Here is a 16,571-nt window from a genome sequence, read left to right as displayed (position 1 = left end):
TTGAAAAGCAGAATTAAATGGAAGATTGGTTGCTACTCAAGTAAATTGTGTGCATGATTAGACACTTCTGCAATATGCAGTCATCCATCCTTCACCTCTGGTGATGTTTTTTTCCCAGCCACGAGGGGGCAGAATTTGCCTTTTGTCCATGTTAGCGCTTTGTTACAGCTTCAGATGTTGTTAAAGCGCTATATAAACCAATATGTATTGTATTGTATTTTGGACAGCTGCCCTTATTTCAAGCTCAGATAACTCCAAACCCATATAACTTAGGAATTAAGTTTTTTTTCTGATGAAACAAGAGAGTCGAAGGTTTCTTACACGGAATTGAATGTTTATGTCGTCCTAAAACTCAATATTCTGTGGGTCCTGGATTTTGAGTGACAATGACAAAAACCCTGGCACTGGAGTGGACATATTTTTTTGCACATCATCTGGCAGCAAATGAGTTAATAAGAAACAAAACGCATGGAAAAACGGGGGGTCACCGAATGAGCACACTTGTGCTGTGACCCTAAATGATTTTGCTGCTGCACGAACTATGTGGCGTTCACAAGTGTAAACCGAGGTAAACCTGATCCCCTCTTAACAAACATTCAGTCGCACACAACAACGCAGAGTGGCAATACACAAGGAAAGCATAATGCGGACGGAATTGCCCCCAACCCCTTTGACCCCCACCCCCACAGTGTTTGTTTTACCTTTACTACCACTAATCGATTTTCATGAACCATGTGCTAAGGTTTAGCGACGGTCTGCTAAGGAAGACCACGTTCAAAATTTAGCGATGATACCACCATTGCGAATCATATTTGAATCTCATTGGTTAGCATCTTGCTGATGATCCCAAATGAACATTCTCGCTAGGTTCAAGAATTATCTGACACCTCCCCCACCCCAAAATAAAAAAAACGGGACAAAAGGTCACTGCACAAATCCAACATGGACTCTGCAAAAGGTCAACGAGGTGGCGTCTAGACCGACAACCACCTCGCTCGTAACCTCAAAGGCAAGATAATCTAATCGACATGGGGGGAGACGGCGGGGAGGGGGGGGCAGTTTTACAAGCAAACTTTAGAGGAAGACATACGTACAAGCTACGCTATCAGACGGGTCCCCGGGTGCATCATAAAACATACGCCACAGCAGATGCGTGACATGGAGGCCCGTTTCGCAAGACGCCATTGGGGTTTCAAGCAAAGAACATGTACACTGGACTTTGTTTAGGTGATGTGTGCGTGTCTGTGGGCGCCCTGGTGTGTGTGTGTGTGTGTGTGTGTGTGTGTGTGTGTGTGTGTGTGTGTGTGTGTGTGTGTGTGTGTGTCCTGATGACGTGTGCTTGCAGTCTCCCCCCTATATCATCTGGTCCAGATGTGAGCTCCCAGTTGCAGACAACTCACTTCCAGAGCAGACTGTCACTTCTGGGATCCAGACGCAAACAATTGCAGGTAAAAAAAAAGAATAATACTAATAATTGTTTTTTTTATTATTTTAAAAAAAATATTTATAAAAATTATGAAAAAAAAATTAAACAAGCCATCAATTTTTTTGGTATTTTATTCATGCGTTTTATCCAATTTACAAAGCAAATATGGTATAAAGTTTTACATATTTTACATATGTAAAATATGTTCATATTTTACATCTATTAAAAAATGTCAAATATGTGCATGTTTTGATTCACGTAGCGTTTTTCTTCTTCTTACAGATATGAACACTAAATACGCCATCGCCCTGATCCTGGCTCTGCAGGGTAAGAAAAGACGTGACAGATCAGGTCGTAAACGATGAGTTTTTGACCTTTATGGGCCACCGTAGTTATTCTGATTCTACCGAAGTGTAAGAATTGTGTAGGATTGAGCAGATGTGTTCATTTGGATTAGAAAAATTATGCTTTTGAGTATGATAAAAATATCGTGTGCAAAGCTAATTTTTAATATTTCTGCTCAAATTGAAATCCAATTTTTTTTTTTAATCGGAAAAAGTGTGTCGATGCAACTTTTTCGAACGTCAATTCACGAATTCACTCCCATTCCCGAAAATATTCGGGAAATGAAAATATGACGTAGAGCGCCAGCGCCATTCCTGATTTTGTTCCAAGTTTTGGTTATTCTTGCCGATAAAGCGCTAGTCAGACCTCCGGCAATGTTTTATCACTTCCACCAGAGGTCAGCATTTGCCTTTTGTTGATGGTAGCGCTTTGTTACAGCTTCGGCTGTAACAAAGCGCTATATAAATCATATAATAACAATAATAATAATAATACATTTTATTTCAAGCGCCTTTCAAAGCTCTTAAGGACACTTTACAGTCAGACAAGCATAGATACAATAATAAATAAATACAATTATAATACAATTATGTAAACAATTATAATACAATTACAGTAAAGTCTCGTTCTATCGATATTCGAGGGAGTCCGAAAAAATATCGATATAACCGGGACTATCGATATATCCGACCCTGTTTGCATGTAATTTTCTCCGTGCGTGCATAGAAATAGTATCGATATAACCGGGACTATCGATATATCCGATATCAATATAACGAGACTTTACTGTATATAAATGGCATATATAAACATATTGTTGTATTTTGTATCGTATTGTATTTTGTACAGCCAGCCTCATTTCAAGCTCATATAACTCCAGACCCATATAACTTGGAAATTAACTTTTTTTTCTGATGAAAGAAGAGTCTAAGGTTGCTTACGTATCTGTCGTCCTAAAGCTCAATATTCTGTGGGTCCTGGAATTCAAGTGACAATGACAAAAACCCTGGCATTAGAGTGGACACATTTTTTGCACATCGTCTGGCAGTGATTAATTTAAACCTGCTTCCCCCCCCCCTACTCATATCCAGTCTCCATGAGCCTCTGTGATGTTCCCGAGCCCGATCAGGAACTTGTGGATAAATACAACAGCCTGAAGGGCCTCTTCTACAGGCGTCTGGTGAACGCTTACGGCAAGATTTACGCCGCCGCCGCCCCCGTCATTACCGAATTGGGAGAAAGCGTTCAAAGCCAGCAGAACAAAGACATGGTGGAGAATCTGCAAAACAAACCTGAACTCCAGGCCATCGTCAAGGTTGGCAGGTGAGTGTTTTTTTTTTTTTTGTGCAACTTTTATCTGATTTTTTTTCTTTAGGGGCAACTTGCACTCATTGCTTTTGTCTTATTGTTCTAGCGGCTTGGTGAATGAGGTCAGCCCCCTGGTGGAGAAGGCCCGCAAATCCGTCCTGGGTGTGTACGGACACTACCTGCGCCCACATATTGGCCAGTACCTGGACAGCGCCATCAAAAACATCCAAGTTTACCTGGATACGTTCATGCCTTCCCAGTAAAAAAAAGATATATATAAATTTTAATAAACCAGGTGCGCCTGATGGAGACCGCGCATCACTTCAAACCCCGGGGAAGTACCGAGTAGCGACTGTTGTTTTTTTTCCTCCTTTTTTTTAACAGCATCATTAAAAAAAGTCACCAACGCCATCCACATCAAATGTATGCACCATGTTTGTGTTTGGTACACCCAAAGTAGTCGTGGTACGAGTGTGTATGTTTATGTCTGTGAGTGTGTGCAATAAAACGAAAAGGAATAAAAACAAATCATGGTTGGAAAGTGTTTGTTTAATATGAATCACGATTTTATTTACTGAAACGTAAATACATGAGTTGATTTTTTTTTTTTTTTTTTGTTATCAGTTATTAGTACAGGTAACACCCAAGTTACGACCGGGTTCCGTTTCAACAATACGGTCGTAAGTCAAACAGTCGTAAATCGAAAAGCATTCAAAATGGCCGACGCGAAGTTTATACGACAGAATAGTAGACGATGTCAATCTGTTGTTTTTATAATAATAATGATCTAATAATGATAATAATGATAATAATAAGAAGATGAAGGAAAAAAAGAAGAAAGAGAAGAAAAAGAAAATGGTAAAGAAAAAGAAAAAAAGAAGACAAAAAAGAAGAAAAAAGAAGAAAAAAAGAAGAAAAAGAAGAACAAGAATACATTTCATTTCTAAGTGCCTTTCAAAACTCTCAAGGTCACTTTATGGTCACAGGATAAGATTTTCTGTGGGTGAGCAGCGGCAGCCACACGCGCCAGCGTCCACTCAACCCGTAAGTAACTCAAATAGATAGAAATCTAAAGAACGTTTTCCATCGAATACTATTACAGTAAAGTCTCGTTATATCGATATTCAAGGGAGTCCGAAAAAATATCGATATAACCGGGACTATCGATATATCCGACCCTGTTTGCATGTAATTTTCTCCGCGCGTGCATAGAAATAGTATCGATATAACCGGGACTATCGATATATCCGATATCGCTATAACGAGACTTTACTGTATATACCAAACAGCTTACAGTTCAATTATGGATCTTATAACTTTTAGTGTCATTTTTATCATTTTATATTTCATATTATCGATTTTTATTACTGTGTCATTCTGCTGACCCAAATACGCAGGGCTTCCCACGCATACGCTCTAAACAAGCAGGACCATCTCGAGTCTTTATTCCACCGAATGCATCGCAAACACGCTGCAGATCTCAACAACGTTGCCACCGTAGCGGTCCCAGCCGTAGAATTTAAAAAAAAAAGGGTCTGGCGGTCGTGGTTGTAAGTGCACGTGGTCGTAACTCGCACCAGTCGTAAATCGGATGTTACGTCTATTAACTTCATGGCATCCAGCTCCATCCTCTTTTGCCGTTTCCCGGGGACACCGTCTTTATATTAAATCATTTTTTTGCACAAAAACATGATTAAAGACATTACAAAACAATTGTCCATAATCCTGTCCATAATCTCTAATTGTCTTATGTTTCGCCTTTCTAAAATAAAAGACAATGAGGACAGCGAAACTTTCATATAGAACTGCTTCATGTCACAAAGAGGGTTCAGCAAGTGCTCAAGAATGTGTCTTTGTGTTGTCATGTTATTTGTTATTTAGTTAGCGCCGCAACAGTGGCTGCCTTTCCAGCAGCTCCTGTATTCTGCTTTTCTACTTCTCTTTCCTTTCCTCTTCCATTCATAACTTTGCTGACGTGAAATGTAAATTTCTCCACTGCGAGACAAATAAAGGTACAGCCAATCCAATCCAATCCGAAGCGCAAGAAACCTTAAAACCCTTTTCTTTCATCAACAAAAACAGTTAATTCCTAAATTATATGGGTCTGGAGTTATATGAGCTTGAAATGAGGGAAGCGGTCCAAAATACAATGCAATACATACATATTGGTTGATATAGCGCTTGAACAGCAGCTGAAGCTGGAAAAAAGCGCTCATATGGGAAAAAACGGAAATGCTGTCCCTTTATGGAAAAGTTAAAAACAATTGCCAGAGGTCTGACCGGCGCTTTATTGGAAGCCAAACAAGTAAAAACAAACAAATTCGGGAGTGGCGCTCTGTCATATTTTCAATTCCCAAATAAATTTGTGAGTGAGTTACTTATTTAATTAGAAATAATAAAATAATGCCCCTCCACATATTTAAATTTTCCCTGCATCCAATGGAAAACAGTCAGTAGTCCATTGTTATTACTAGGCTTGCATCATCAACACAACAGGCTGTAAAATCTCCGCTTTCAGCATAAAAAAAATGCCAATAAATAAAAAAAAAATCATTGCAAATCGACCAATGGTAGATGTTTAACTTAATGTTGAAACTTTGCAGATTGTTGATTACGTATTGTGGGAGTATTTAGACTAAGAATGGGAACGTGCACTTTAACCCCCCCCCCTTTTCTGTTCACACAAATTGTTGAGAAAACACCATACATGTTAAATGTCACAATTTTGTTGGACTCCCTATTTTGACCACAATACATGTACTGACTTCATAAAGCAACTATTGACACAATACAGGCAGTTCATTCATAAGGGGAAACAAAAGAAAATGTCGAAAACAAAATACATGTTTATACTAATTGAATGTATAAATAAACAATGAAAATATGTTTTGTGTTTTATTTACTTCTAATTGACACTTTTGTAATGCTCACATTATTTTAACATGCATCACAATTATGCCGCAAGTACGAACATCTCCTGATTTGATTTCTTTTAGCTATCTATTAGCTGTCTAGCTGGCTCACGAGCTATCTAGCTTGCTATCATTTAGCTATCTGTAATAATACTGTTATGCGGCGAGACAGCAAGCAGGTGGAAAGAATAAGTGACTTTGAGAGTTTTGAAAGGTTATAAATGAAATGTATTATTATTATTATTGGAAAAGCCTAAAGGAAAAGAAGATTGTATCTATTAGCTAGCTAGCGTTCTATCTATTTGAGTTACTTCCGGGTTGAGTGAACGCTGGCGCGTGTGGCTGCCGCTACTCACACACAGAAAAGCTTATCCTGTGACTGTAAAGTGACCTTGAGAGTTTTGAAAGGCGCTTATAAATGAAATGTATTATTTTTATTATGAAACTTAACATATATGAAACATTGATCAAAAGTAAATAAATGAACATACAAATAAATAAACCATTATGGAGAACAGGTGAAAATGTAGGGGGATAAAATAATTTCGGCTGTGTGAGTGTGGGGGGCCTATCTATTATTTTGAAGCAGATTTCAAGCTCCGCCACTGGTTGAGTAATATTTCCCCAGCCGTAATCTATATAGCCCAAATTAAGCCCCTCCAGTATTATACTTGATATTTTAAAATGCATTTACAAACTATTTGGGGCGGGGGGTGCTGTAGCCATGCTAGCTCAAGAAACAGACCAGAAAAAAAAAAAATCTAGCTGACCTCCACATTTTCCTCACTGAAAAGGACCTCGGGTGACGTGTTTAAGTCGGAGCCTTTAGTCTAGAGTCCACCTTTGACTGGACACGTCGAGACAAGTCGTCAATGCAACACAGCCTTGATGACAAAGACGTTTCAGGGCTGAGGTGGGGGGCGACCAGGGGGCGTAATTTGGCATGTGGCATATCTCAAGTGGGATGCATGCAACATCGCCCGTTTGTTCAAACCGTGTTCGGGTGACGCAACGAACACCCCCCCCCCCCCGATCTCTCCGTCCCCATCACAATAAAACAAAAACATTGCTACTTTTCACACCAACTCACCGTTGATTTATTGGAACGAGATAGCGTGTTTCAATCAACACGCCATGCCACGCAGTACGGACTAACAAAGTCTCAAGGGAGGAGGAGGAGGGGGGTTCGACAAAAACACAGGTATATCACCCCCCCGCCAGCTCGCACTTTGACTCCGGAAGCGACAAGTCAACACGTCGTCGCCGCTATATAAACGGACTAGGCCGGTTGAGGAGCCAATCCCATTTTTTCTCATTACACTTCCGGAGGGGAATACAGTGAGTATTATGACATTTATTTGAGTTGATTTGGCATGTTTACCTAAGGGAGGGTTTTTATTTATTATTATTATTATTATTATTTTGGGGTAATATTATATCGACGAGAAAAAAAAGCGAATCCGGTTGCTTGAATGCGAAGGGGACACTAAAACATGGGCAATGTCGCCATCTAGTGGATATGATGGTAAAATATGGATTGTTGTTTTGCAGCTACGTCATCATCATGAACAAGCTGTTGGTTGTGACTGTGCTCTTTGCACTCCTTGCTGTCAGTAAGTGGACAATCTTTAGTCGTAAGATAATACATATGGATTTATATAACGCATATACCGGAAATAAGATGAATGAGAAAGAAGACGAAAAAAAAAACAATCTCAAAGTTTCAACTCTGCAAATATTAGAATGGAAAAATAGGAAGGAGGAAACTTTTTAAGGCAATGTTTTGATTATGTCATTTATGTGCATCATACGAATAAAAGCAGGAAGACCATGTTAACTCACACAATCCCAGAGGAAACGATGAGCTCACTATTTTGTAGGACAAAAAAAAAAGGCCATAAAGTTGAGATGAAAAAAAGTCAACAAAAATGTTTTATGTTAAATCATTAATTAACATGTATTTATTTATTTAATAATTGTTTCATAATTTATTTGGCAATTTATTTAGTCATTCTTTTGTCTATTTATTTACTTAATCACTTATTTAGTCACTTATTTAATCATTTATTTAGGCAATCTTTTGTCCAATTATTTACTTAGTCATTCATTTAATCATTTATTTAATCATGTATTTAATCATTTATTTAGTCATTTTGGCATTTATTTATTTATTTAATCATTTATTTTAGGATTTATTAAGTCATTTATTCATGACATCATTTATTTAATACTTTAGTCCTTTATTTGGTCATTTATTCCGTCATGTATTTACTTAATCATTTATTTAGTCATTTGCTTATTTATGTAATGTGAGAGAAGAGGATGCACAAAACCGGGATAGATGGAGGACATTGATTCTAAAGGAAAAGGCCGAAAGGAAAAGAAGACTATTTATTTATTTATTTATTTGTGTATTTATTTATTTATCCACCCCCCAAAGGAAAAAAAAAGTGCAAGTTGTAATGTAAAAATCCTCGAGATATTTTCTTTTGGAATTTGTATCATACAAAAAAAATAATATACAGCAAAACAATCGCTAAAAACTGACTTGGCAACATGGATAATGGTTTGGACTGGGATCGGATTCTATTCGCCTTTATTGGTCTCGCTGTGGAGAAATTTACATTACACAGAAGCAAAGTTATGAAAGGAAGATGAAAGGAATGAAAGAAGTAGAAAAATAAAATGTGCGACTAATATCACAACTTTATGGGCATTAGACTTGCAAGGTTCCAATGCACACTCGCTGTATCGAGAACAGCCACCTTTCACCTTTTGAATTAAAATCTCTCTCTTCACATGCAGGCGCCGAAGGCTTCCGAAAGCCGAGGCAGATCAAGAATGAGGAAGGGGGCCCGCTCTCCACGCTCTGCAACACAATCAAGTCTTACTACAGCGATGCGGTCGACACCATCTCCAATTACGTGGAAACCATCAAGGGCCTGAAGCTGGAGGAGAAAGCCAAGTAAGATGTCGCGATGGGCTTTTAAATGTTTCCGAGGGGATGAGGAAACGTACACAAATAATTTGTCTCTGCAGGAGTTTTTACACGGAAACCACCACCATTTTGAGCACCTACAACAGCATCGCACAGGACCAGCTCTACTATCTGTTTACGGGTCAACAGTAGACCCGAAGAACCGGCCTGACCCAAAACCCACAACTGCTGGAATGAAAACGGACTAAAATGGCTTGAAGAAAGTAAACAGCCGGGACAACAGCAGCAACGATAAATATTCCCTAGCGTGGCTTGAAATGAGATAACCGAGTGAACCTTTACCCCCGTTGTGGCCCGTCACACAAAATCAACCTCATTTGACATGTCTTGAAATATTAAAAGTATTTATACCCCCACCCCCCCCCAAAAAATGGCACATTTGATTACTTCTGACTTGAAAGAATCAAAAGGCGTAGGTGGAAAGTCACTATTGGAACAAGCCTCAGATTTTTAGGTGACCAAACAAAATGCGATGATGAAGTGTATGTTTGAGAAATTATTGCATTGGCAAAATAGCAGCAGTTTTGATTGTTTTGAAAAGTGCTAAAATCAGGATCTAACTGATCATTGGGCACCTTAGAGCTTGAAGGACAACCGACGTCTTTGGACAAGTTGTGTCCATAATTTGTAAAATGGCTTCACATGACTTCTACTGAGCGTATTTTAATAAGATTCCACCGCATATAGCTATATTTTATGTTTTAAGACTCACGCTGAATATTCAGGAAGTCTTGTTTTTGAGTTGGTGACGAATCCGCGTATGTGACGTCACTAAAGGAACGCCCCTGACCGAAAAAAGACATTGTAGCAGTCCTTCCATCACGTCAATGTATTTTGCTGTACTTGTTTGGTCTGAAAACCTCGTGTTGCACCAAAAAGCTGCGAGAAGAGGGCGACCAAGCTCCATGGAAGGAATTTATCAGCCTGTGGAAATGGGCTGATTAAGTCCTCACAGGAGCCTGGACGCCATTTTCTGACTCTTTTTGGGTGATACATTTCCCCCCAATGTTGCCTCAAAATGGCACGGAATAAATTCTTTAATCGATTGCAAACATTGATGCTTTCCTCTTCAGAACTATTTGAATCATATTCATAACTGGATGTGTAACAAAAAAGCATATTCTCCGAATCTGAAGCCATTGTTTTGATTCTCCAGCAATGAAAGACGTCTTGGCGTTCCGTCACGAACTGGGGGCGGGACCTTCTGAAAATGCCCAATTCGCAGCTCAAATTTTTGCAGATTTTGGACACTAAGTCATTGTTATTGATGTTTTGCATTTTAATAAAAATATCATACTGCGTGTTTTGGGTATTTTAGATGCTATAAAACGTTTTTCTGATGTCAGTTAAGAAACAAAAAAATGACGAAAAGTGATAGCTAGCCACCTAGACAGCTCCATAGCTAATAGCTAGCCAGCTAGATAGTTAGCTAATACACTGAATGTCACTATTAAAAACACAGATAGAAAGCGAGCTAGCCAGCTAGTAGATAGCTAATAAATAGCCAACAGATAGCTAGCAAGATAGCTAGCCACATAGACAGCTCTATGTGGAAGTTAGGGTGAGCGGGCGGGTCAACAAGGCGAAACCGGAATGGTCGTGCTTGACTTGACATACAAACCTCAATCTGGAATAGCACGCGTTGCGTAACGATCACTTAATTCGGCACTTTTGATTGGCTAACGCCAAACGAAATGAGTTGAAGTAAATGGTCACCGCTATTGTGGATCAGCGGCGGGAGGGATGGCTGCGAAATTGCCCAATTTGTCCTCGACTTATTAAGCGGCTCCGGTCAGGAAGGGTGAAACTACATCTTGTGCTTTTATTACAGAAGTGGATTTTTTTTTTTTTTTTTTTGGGGGGGGGGGGGGGGGGTCAGAAGGCGAGATGCTTAGAGTGCTTTTATATTTATCAAACAGTGTCCTGAACTACTTTTATAAAAATAACACTAAAATAAAAAATAACAATAAAAATAAGAAAACCTTTATTTGTTCCATAATGGAGAACAAAATGGAGGGGAAAACATTATTGGGCCATGAACACAATAACATTTGAATTCTTGCGTTTTCTTTTTGATGATATTTTTTCATGAACCACAAAACACATCTTGTGCTTTTGCTTGAAAGGAGGCCTTTTGTTTGTTGGGGTGATCGAACACGAACAATTTTATCACCAGCGTAGCCAAGATTAAAAAAAATGGTACGTTGCATGACCACAAAAGGCCACTAGAGGGCAGGCAAATACAGCTTTTCGAGTTCTCTCAAAACAAGCGCGCCTGATGCTCGCTTCTGCTGGTGGTGTTGTCCCACACTTCTAATTCATCTCCATGTTTTTTGATCCACGGTGTCTTGTGCGCTGACAGAAACGCACCACTGCCGTCAAGACGTGAATATCGAATGACCATATCGAGTACAAGAGCGCATGGAGAGTGCTTGGCAGCTGTGGCCGTCATCCACCAAGAGTGTGGAAACGAGGAGGCCATCTGTTGTCCTTCTCCTCCACGGCTGGGGGGGACAAGTCGGGAGGGGGTAAGGAAGGCAAGTGAGCTTTGACGAAGTTGTCGACGCCACTTTGGGAAGACTGGTGTGATGTTAATTGACGTGTTGCCACAAGCGCCCGCCGTGTTTTGATTGCACTCTCAGGCCCGCTCATTCCTTCTGACTGCCACTAATTTGATGGATTGGAATTTGGTTGCGTATATCAAGCGCGCACCCGAATGTTTATCCCGGGCAATTATGTTGTGGTGTGGAGGTGTGTTAAGTGACCCCCCCATGTATGTATAATAATAATAATAATAACAATAATAATAATAATAATACATTTAATTTATAAGTGCCTTTCAAAACTCTCAAAGACACTTTACAGTCACAGGATGTGTGTTTGTGTGTGCGTGCGTGCGTATCTATGTATGTATGTATTTATTTATTATTTGTCTATTAATTTATTTAGTTATGTATTTATTTATATTTATGCATCAATGTATTTATCAATTCATGTATTTATGCATCATGTTATTTATTTATTTACCTCTCTATTCATTTAGTTAGTTCTGCATTTATCTATTTATTTATCTGTTTCTTCATCAATTTATGTATTTATTTACTTATTTGTGTATTTAGTTATTTATTTATTCATTTATTTGTTATTTGTCAGTCTATTGATTTATTGATCTATTTATTTATTTATTTATTTGGCTGTTTATTCATTTTAGTAATGTATTTATTCATCTATTCATTTATCTGTTTGTGCATCATTTTATTTAGTTAGTTAGTTATCTGTCGATTCGTTTATTTAGTTATGTATTTATCTATTTATTTATCTGTTTATTCATCAATTTATTTATTTACTTATTTATGTATTTATTATTTGTCAGTCTATTCATTTATTTAGTCATGTATTTATCTATTTATGCATCAATTTGTTTATGAATTATGTGTGCATGCATGCACGCACATGTATGTATGTATGTATGTATGTATGTATGTATGTATGTATGTATGTATTTACTTATTTATGTATTTAGTATTTGTCAGTCTATTCATTTATTTAGTCATGTATTTCTCTATTTATTTATCTATTTATGCATCAATTTGTTTATGGATTATGTGTGCATGCATGCATGTATGTATGTATGTATGTATGTATGTATGTATTTATTTATTGTATGTATGTATGTATGTATGTATGTATGTATGTATGTATGTATGTATGTATGTATGTATGTATGTATGTCTCAGATTATGCATCAATTTATTTAAATATTTATTAGTTTTCTTATTTATTTACTTATTTATATTTATTTTATTTTTTATTTTTTTACACAGTCATCCATCTAGGAAGGATTTATATGCTTTGGAGAGTGGGGGGCTCCTTGCTCTGCCATCTCCAAATGAGGAGGTGATTTATTTGGGCTAGGAGAAAGGGCGAGTGGGGGTTAGTTCTTTAGTTCTTTAATTCTCTCGATTTGGAATGTCAGACGATGATGATGACCCCTCTGGAGCTCCCACTCACACTCGAACGGAACTCTGGCAAAACAAGTCGCAAAGATAAAACGACCTCGGTGGCCTCGAGGATTTAGGCGGCCTGATAGGATTCAAGAAACAAGTTCGACTCCCACTCGACGAAATCTTTTTTTCAGTCACTCACACGATAAAAAAAATAACAAAATAAAATCATGCCATTCCTAAATTTAGCGTTTTCCCATCACGGCTGACAGCTCGTTCGTAAAGCGGCTTTTTCGTTAGCGTACATGTGCCATCGCCGGGCTAACTAACAGCTTGCGCGAGATCACGCAGGGCCACGCCAATCACGCCGAGTGTCTCCGACGTCGTTCCGGGGAGACCGGCGGTTCATCAGGACAAGATAATTTATCCTGAAGAGCTTTTATGATACTGGCCTAATCACTACAAAAGCGAGGTGAGGTGGGAGGGTGGGTAATACACAATCTTATGGGGTAATGAGAGGTGAATCCATGGAAGAGATTGTATTCAATTTCAAATTAGGAGGCCACGCAAAAAAAAAAAACTACATATGATAACATCTGACTGTAAGTCAATCTAGCCTCGAAGTAACAGTACCGTATTTTCCGCACGAAAAGGCACACCTCAACGCCTTCCATTTTCTTAAAAGCTCACAACGCGCCTTAAAACCAATGTGCGAAGTTGTATTTTATACAGTCGCCCCCATTTCAAGCTCAGATAACTCTAGACCCATATAACTTGGGAATTAACTATTTTTTTCTGATGAAAGATGACAGTCTAAGGCACAGGTGTCAAAGTCAAGGCCCGCGGGACAAATCCGGCCCGCCACATCATTTTTTTTCGGCCCGCGAAAGCAAATCAAACTTGTTAAATTCCATGATGATTGCTAAAATCTGAGCCAAAATTTCATATTTTTGGATGTCAACCACAATAAAAGTCATTATTCTTGACTCCAGATTTGAAAACGAGTTATTCATTAATTTGCTGTGTGCTCTATATATAATATTTGAAGGGATTTAAACATTCTAATGGGTTCCCCAAATTCATCACGCCCCTCGAGAGGAAACCATCACTACAATCTAGCCCGCGGCAAAAAAATGACTTTGACACCCCTGGTTTAAGGTTTCTTAAGCTAAATTGAAAGTTTATGTAGTCCTAAAACTCAATATTCCGTGGGTCCTGGAATTCAAGTGACAATGACAAAAACCCTGGCACTAGAGTGGACACATTTTTGCACATTGTCAGGCAGTGAATGAGTTAAAAACTGTTCTGTTGTCATCTCCTACAACGTCGCTCCATCTAGTGGATGCTTTGTCCATTACGTTTTGTAATGCGGTGCGCCCAATGTATGAATCAAATTCCAAAATAATGTGGTAAATATGGTAGGTTATATTTTTTTCATAGCTAAATAGAAAATGTACACAAAACAAAATATGCGAGTGGTTTCTAAAGAGAAGCAACAAATTACAAATTACAAATTCATGTATTTGTATTATAATAATGGCCTCCAGTGGCGATAAAAATAAATACACAAATAAATAAATAAATAAAACCAAATAAACACATAAATAAATAAAACCAAATAAATACATACATAAATACATACATCATTAAATAAAAATAAAATAAACAAATAAAACCAAATAAATACATACATAAATACATAAATAAATAAATGTAAGTATTTTGGACGATGATAAATCCAAAGATGCTTGGTAGGGCATTAAAAACCTGGCCGGGCTGCGTGACGACACGTTTCTTTTCGACGGTAATCAGTTATTGACAATTCCCAAACCACGACAAAGTGAATGCTTTTATCATGATGACGTCCATAAATAGACAAAGACAAAGTGCAGCTTGCCCCGCCATAGAGTGCATGTTCTAAATCAAACGTCAGCTTTGCAGGAGATTAAATAGATTGTTGTTTGATTTCAGACTTATCTCACTTCAAAAAAAAAACAAGTGTGTCAGACGCCGTCAGTGCTTAAATCGTCAACTCGGAAAGACCTCAAACGGATTAAAAATGCGCTGAGTCAATCGATAATCGCAACGCAAAGGGTGTGATTGATAACGATCGTCAGTTCGCAAACAGTCGGTACAAGTTGTTTGTCTCGAGATGTTATCGCACTTTTCCGCTAACGAATGACTGAACAGCAACTTTTGAAGCTTACCTCTGCCAAGTCTGCCACGAAACAATCAAACGAGGGGTCAACCAGCTGGAGCGGTGCAACGATACCCGTTTCCTGTGCCAGTGCAGTCCTGTAGAGAGTGATGATGGTCATTACAAATCGTTTATCAGGGAAAACAATTAACTAATTTATGGATGAGCATATGATCATCTAATGGGGAATACTTGGTATAATGCAAAGAGATTGCACTCCTTTATTTTTTTTTTAATTTCACTTTGAATGTCATGAGATACAGTTATAAAAATCTCAAGTATCAAGCAGTTACAAGCACACAATGGATGAGGTTGTTGAGGGGACACACATATACACACACACCACAATTAGCTAGGAATGTTAGCCCCTCAAATCCCGACAGCTCACTTATCCCCCCCCTGACACTGTAAATCACAGTGGAGGTCAAGATGGGTGAATTGGATTTTTTTTCAAGTATTTCAATGAGGTCTAAGGTCAAAGTCTTGGCCAACACATACATACCATAAAGCATAGATGTGTGTGTGTGTTGGGGCGTGGGGGTATTTTGAAGTTGTGCTTAAGATCACGCTATTCCAGACCAGGATAAGAATAGGACTTTTGGGAGTCAAGAAAGAGGCAAGACAAAGGCCATATAAAAAAAATCTAGTGTAAATATGAAAGTTCTAGAGCATTCTCCGTTTACTTCTAAATCCTTTTTGACATTAACTTTGAACAAAATTGACATTAATTTTGTAACTCAATTCTTGTGAAATGCTAAATTATTGTATTTACACATGAAGCTCGATTTAGCTAATCTTAAGGTTAAAAAAAGATAATTTATTTGATTTGGCGTAAACCATATCAATGTTGAATCGAAAATCTCGTTCCAGAAATATTCAATGGCGACATAATGTGAGCGACATAGACAACCAAATCGACGTGACAGATAAGGACAATTTAGACCGGAGTTTTCAAATGAAGTCATGCAATGGATGTTATTCTAGCCACCTAGCACATATGTCAGTTCCCCTTCCCCGGCAGAAACGCGTATAAACGTTTTAAAAATATTGTTTTTCAGTCGTGGACGAGCATACATGTTTGACACCTTACCTTCAAAAACACATACATACGTGTATACTCGTCTTTTTTAAGCCGTTGTGGGCTATTCTACAGGGTGAAACGGGTATTCTCGCGATGCGATAGAGCTGTGGGATTTCAATGACACTGTTACGAGACTTGCTGAGACAGTCGTCGTCGTAAAGATGTTTGTATCCACATTTGCATTCATTTTCAAGTGTTACACCCCAAATGTCTAGTTCAACGGCTGATAGTGAATATAAACCTTGCCTTAGAAGCTTGAATACCTCTGGTAACAGTTTATTGGACAATGACTATTTCGCGACAAGTGGGGAGGAGGAGGGGGGGGGGGGTAAACGGAGCGCTTGGAGATTCTCCCTAATA

The 16,571-nt window shown here is 38.4% G+C and overlaps 2 protein-coding genes and 1 long non-coding RNA gene across 3 annotated transcripts in view; 2 read left to right on the top strand and 1 right to left on the bottom strand.

Annotated features, from left to right (window-relative positions):
- LOC148897061 (uncharacterized) overlaps nucleotides 1-15,426 on the bottom strand; it is a 34,000-nt gene extending 18,574 nt beyond the window's left edge. The window contains exon 1 of the long non-coding RNA XR_016115251.1: nucleotides 15,141-15,426. This is a non-coding gene — a long non-coding RNA (uncharacterized LOC148897061). The remainder of the gene's footprint in view (nucleotides 1-15,140) is intronic.
- Nucleotides 1,335-3,486, top strand: apoa2 (apolipoprotein A-II). Its single transcript, XM_088999280.1, has 4 exons — nucleotides 1,335-1,448; nucleotides 1,709-1,753; nucleotides 2,863-3,094; nucleotides 3,186-3,486. The coding sequence occupies exons 2-4, from the start codon at nucleotides 1,711-1,713 to the stop codon at nucleotides 3,340-3,342; spliced, it is 432 nt and encodes a 143-aa protein (XP_088855406.1). The 5' UTR covers nucleotides 1,335-1,448; nucleotides 1,709-1,710; the 3' UTR covers nucleotides 3,343-3,486.
- Nucleotides 7,241-10,290, top strand: apoc2 (apolipoprotein C2). Its single transcript, XM_088999293.1, has 4 exons — nucleotides 7,241-7,329; nucleotides 7,543-7,604; nucleotides 8,797-8,956; nucleotides 9,031-10,290. The coding sequence occupies exons 2-4, from the start codon at nucleotides 7,556-7,558 to the stop codon at nucleotides 9,119-9,121; spliced, it is 300 nt and encodes a 99-aa protein (XP_088855419.1). The 5' UTR covers nucleotides 7,241-7,329; nucleotides 7,543-7,555; the 3' UTR covers nucleotides 9,122-10,290.
- Nucleotides 15,427-16,571: the final 1,145 nt, after the last annotated feature.

Source organism: Hippocampus bargibanti, linkage group LG06 (genome assembly GCF_051943395.1).
Source record: "Hippocampus bargibanti isolate YZ-2025 linkage group LG06, ASM5194339v1, whole genome shotgun sequence".
Lineage (NCBI taxonomy): Eukaryota > Metazoa > Chordata > Actinopteri > Syngnathiformes > Syngnathidae > Hippocampus > Hippocampus bargibanti.
The sequence above is the reverse complement of the archived record's forward strand: the minus strand, read 5'-3'. Positions and strand labels throughout refer to the sequence as shown.

Coding starts and splice junctions, on each gene's coding strand:
- apoa2 (XM_088999280.1), top strand. CDS start 1,711: ATGAACACTAAATACGCCATCGCCCTGATCCTGGCTCTGCAGG. Junction 1,754..2,862: donor CCTGATCCTGGCTCTGCAGG/GTAAGAAAAGAC, acceptor ACTCATATCCAG/TCTCCATGAGCCTCTGTGAT. Junction 3,095..3,185: donor GCCATCGTCAAGGTTGGCAG/GTGAGTGTTTTT, acceptor TTATTGTTCTAG/CGGCTTGGTGAATGAGGTCA.
- apoc2 (XM_088999293.1), top strand. CDS start 7,556: ATGAACAAGCTGTTGGTTGTGACTGTGCTCTTTGCACTCCTTGCTGTC. Junction 7,605..8,796: donor CTTTGCACTCCTTGCTGTCA/GTAAGTGGACAA, acceptor CTTCACATGCAG/GCGCCGAAGGCTTCCGAAAG. Junction 8,957..9,030: donor AAGCTGGAGGAGAAAGCCAA/GTAAGATGTCGC, acceptor TTGTCTCTGCAG/GAGTTTTTACACGGAAACCA.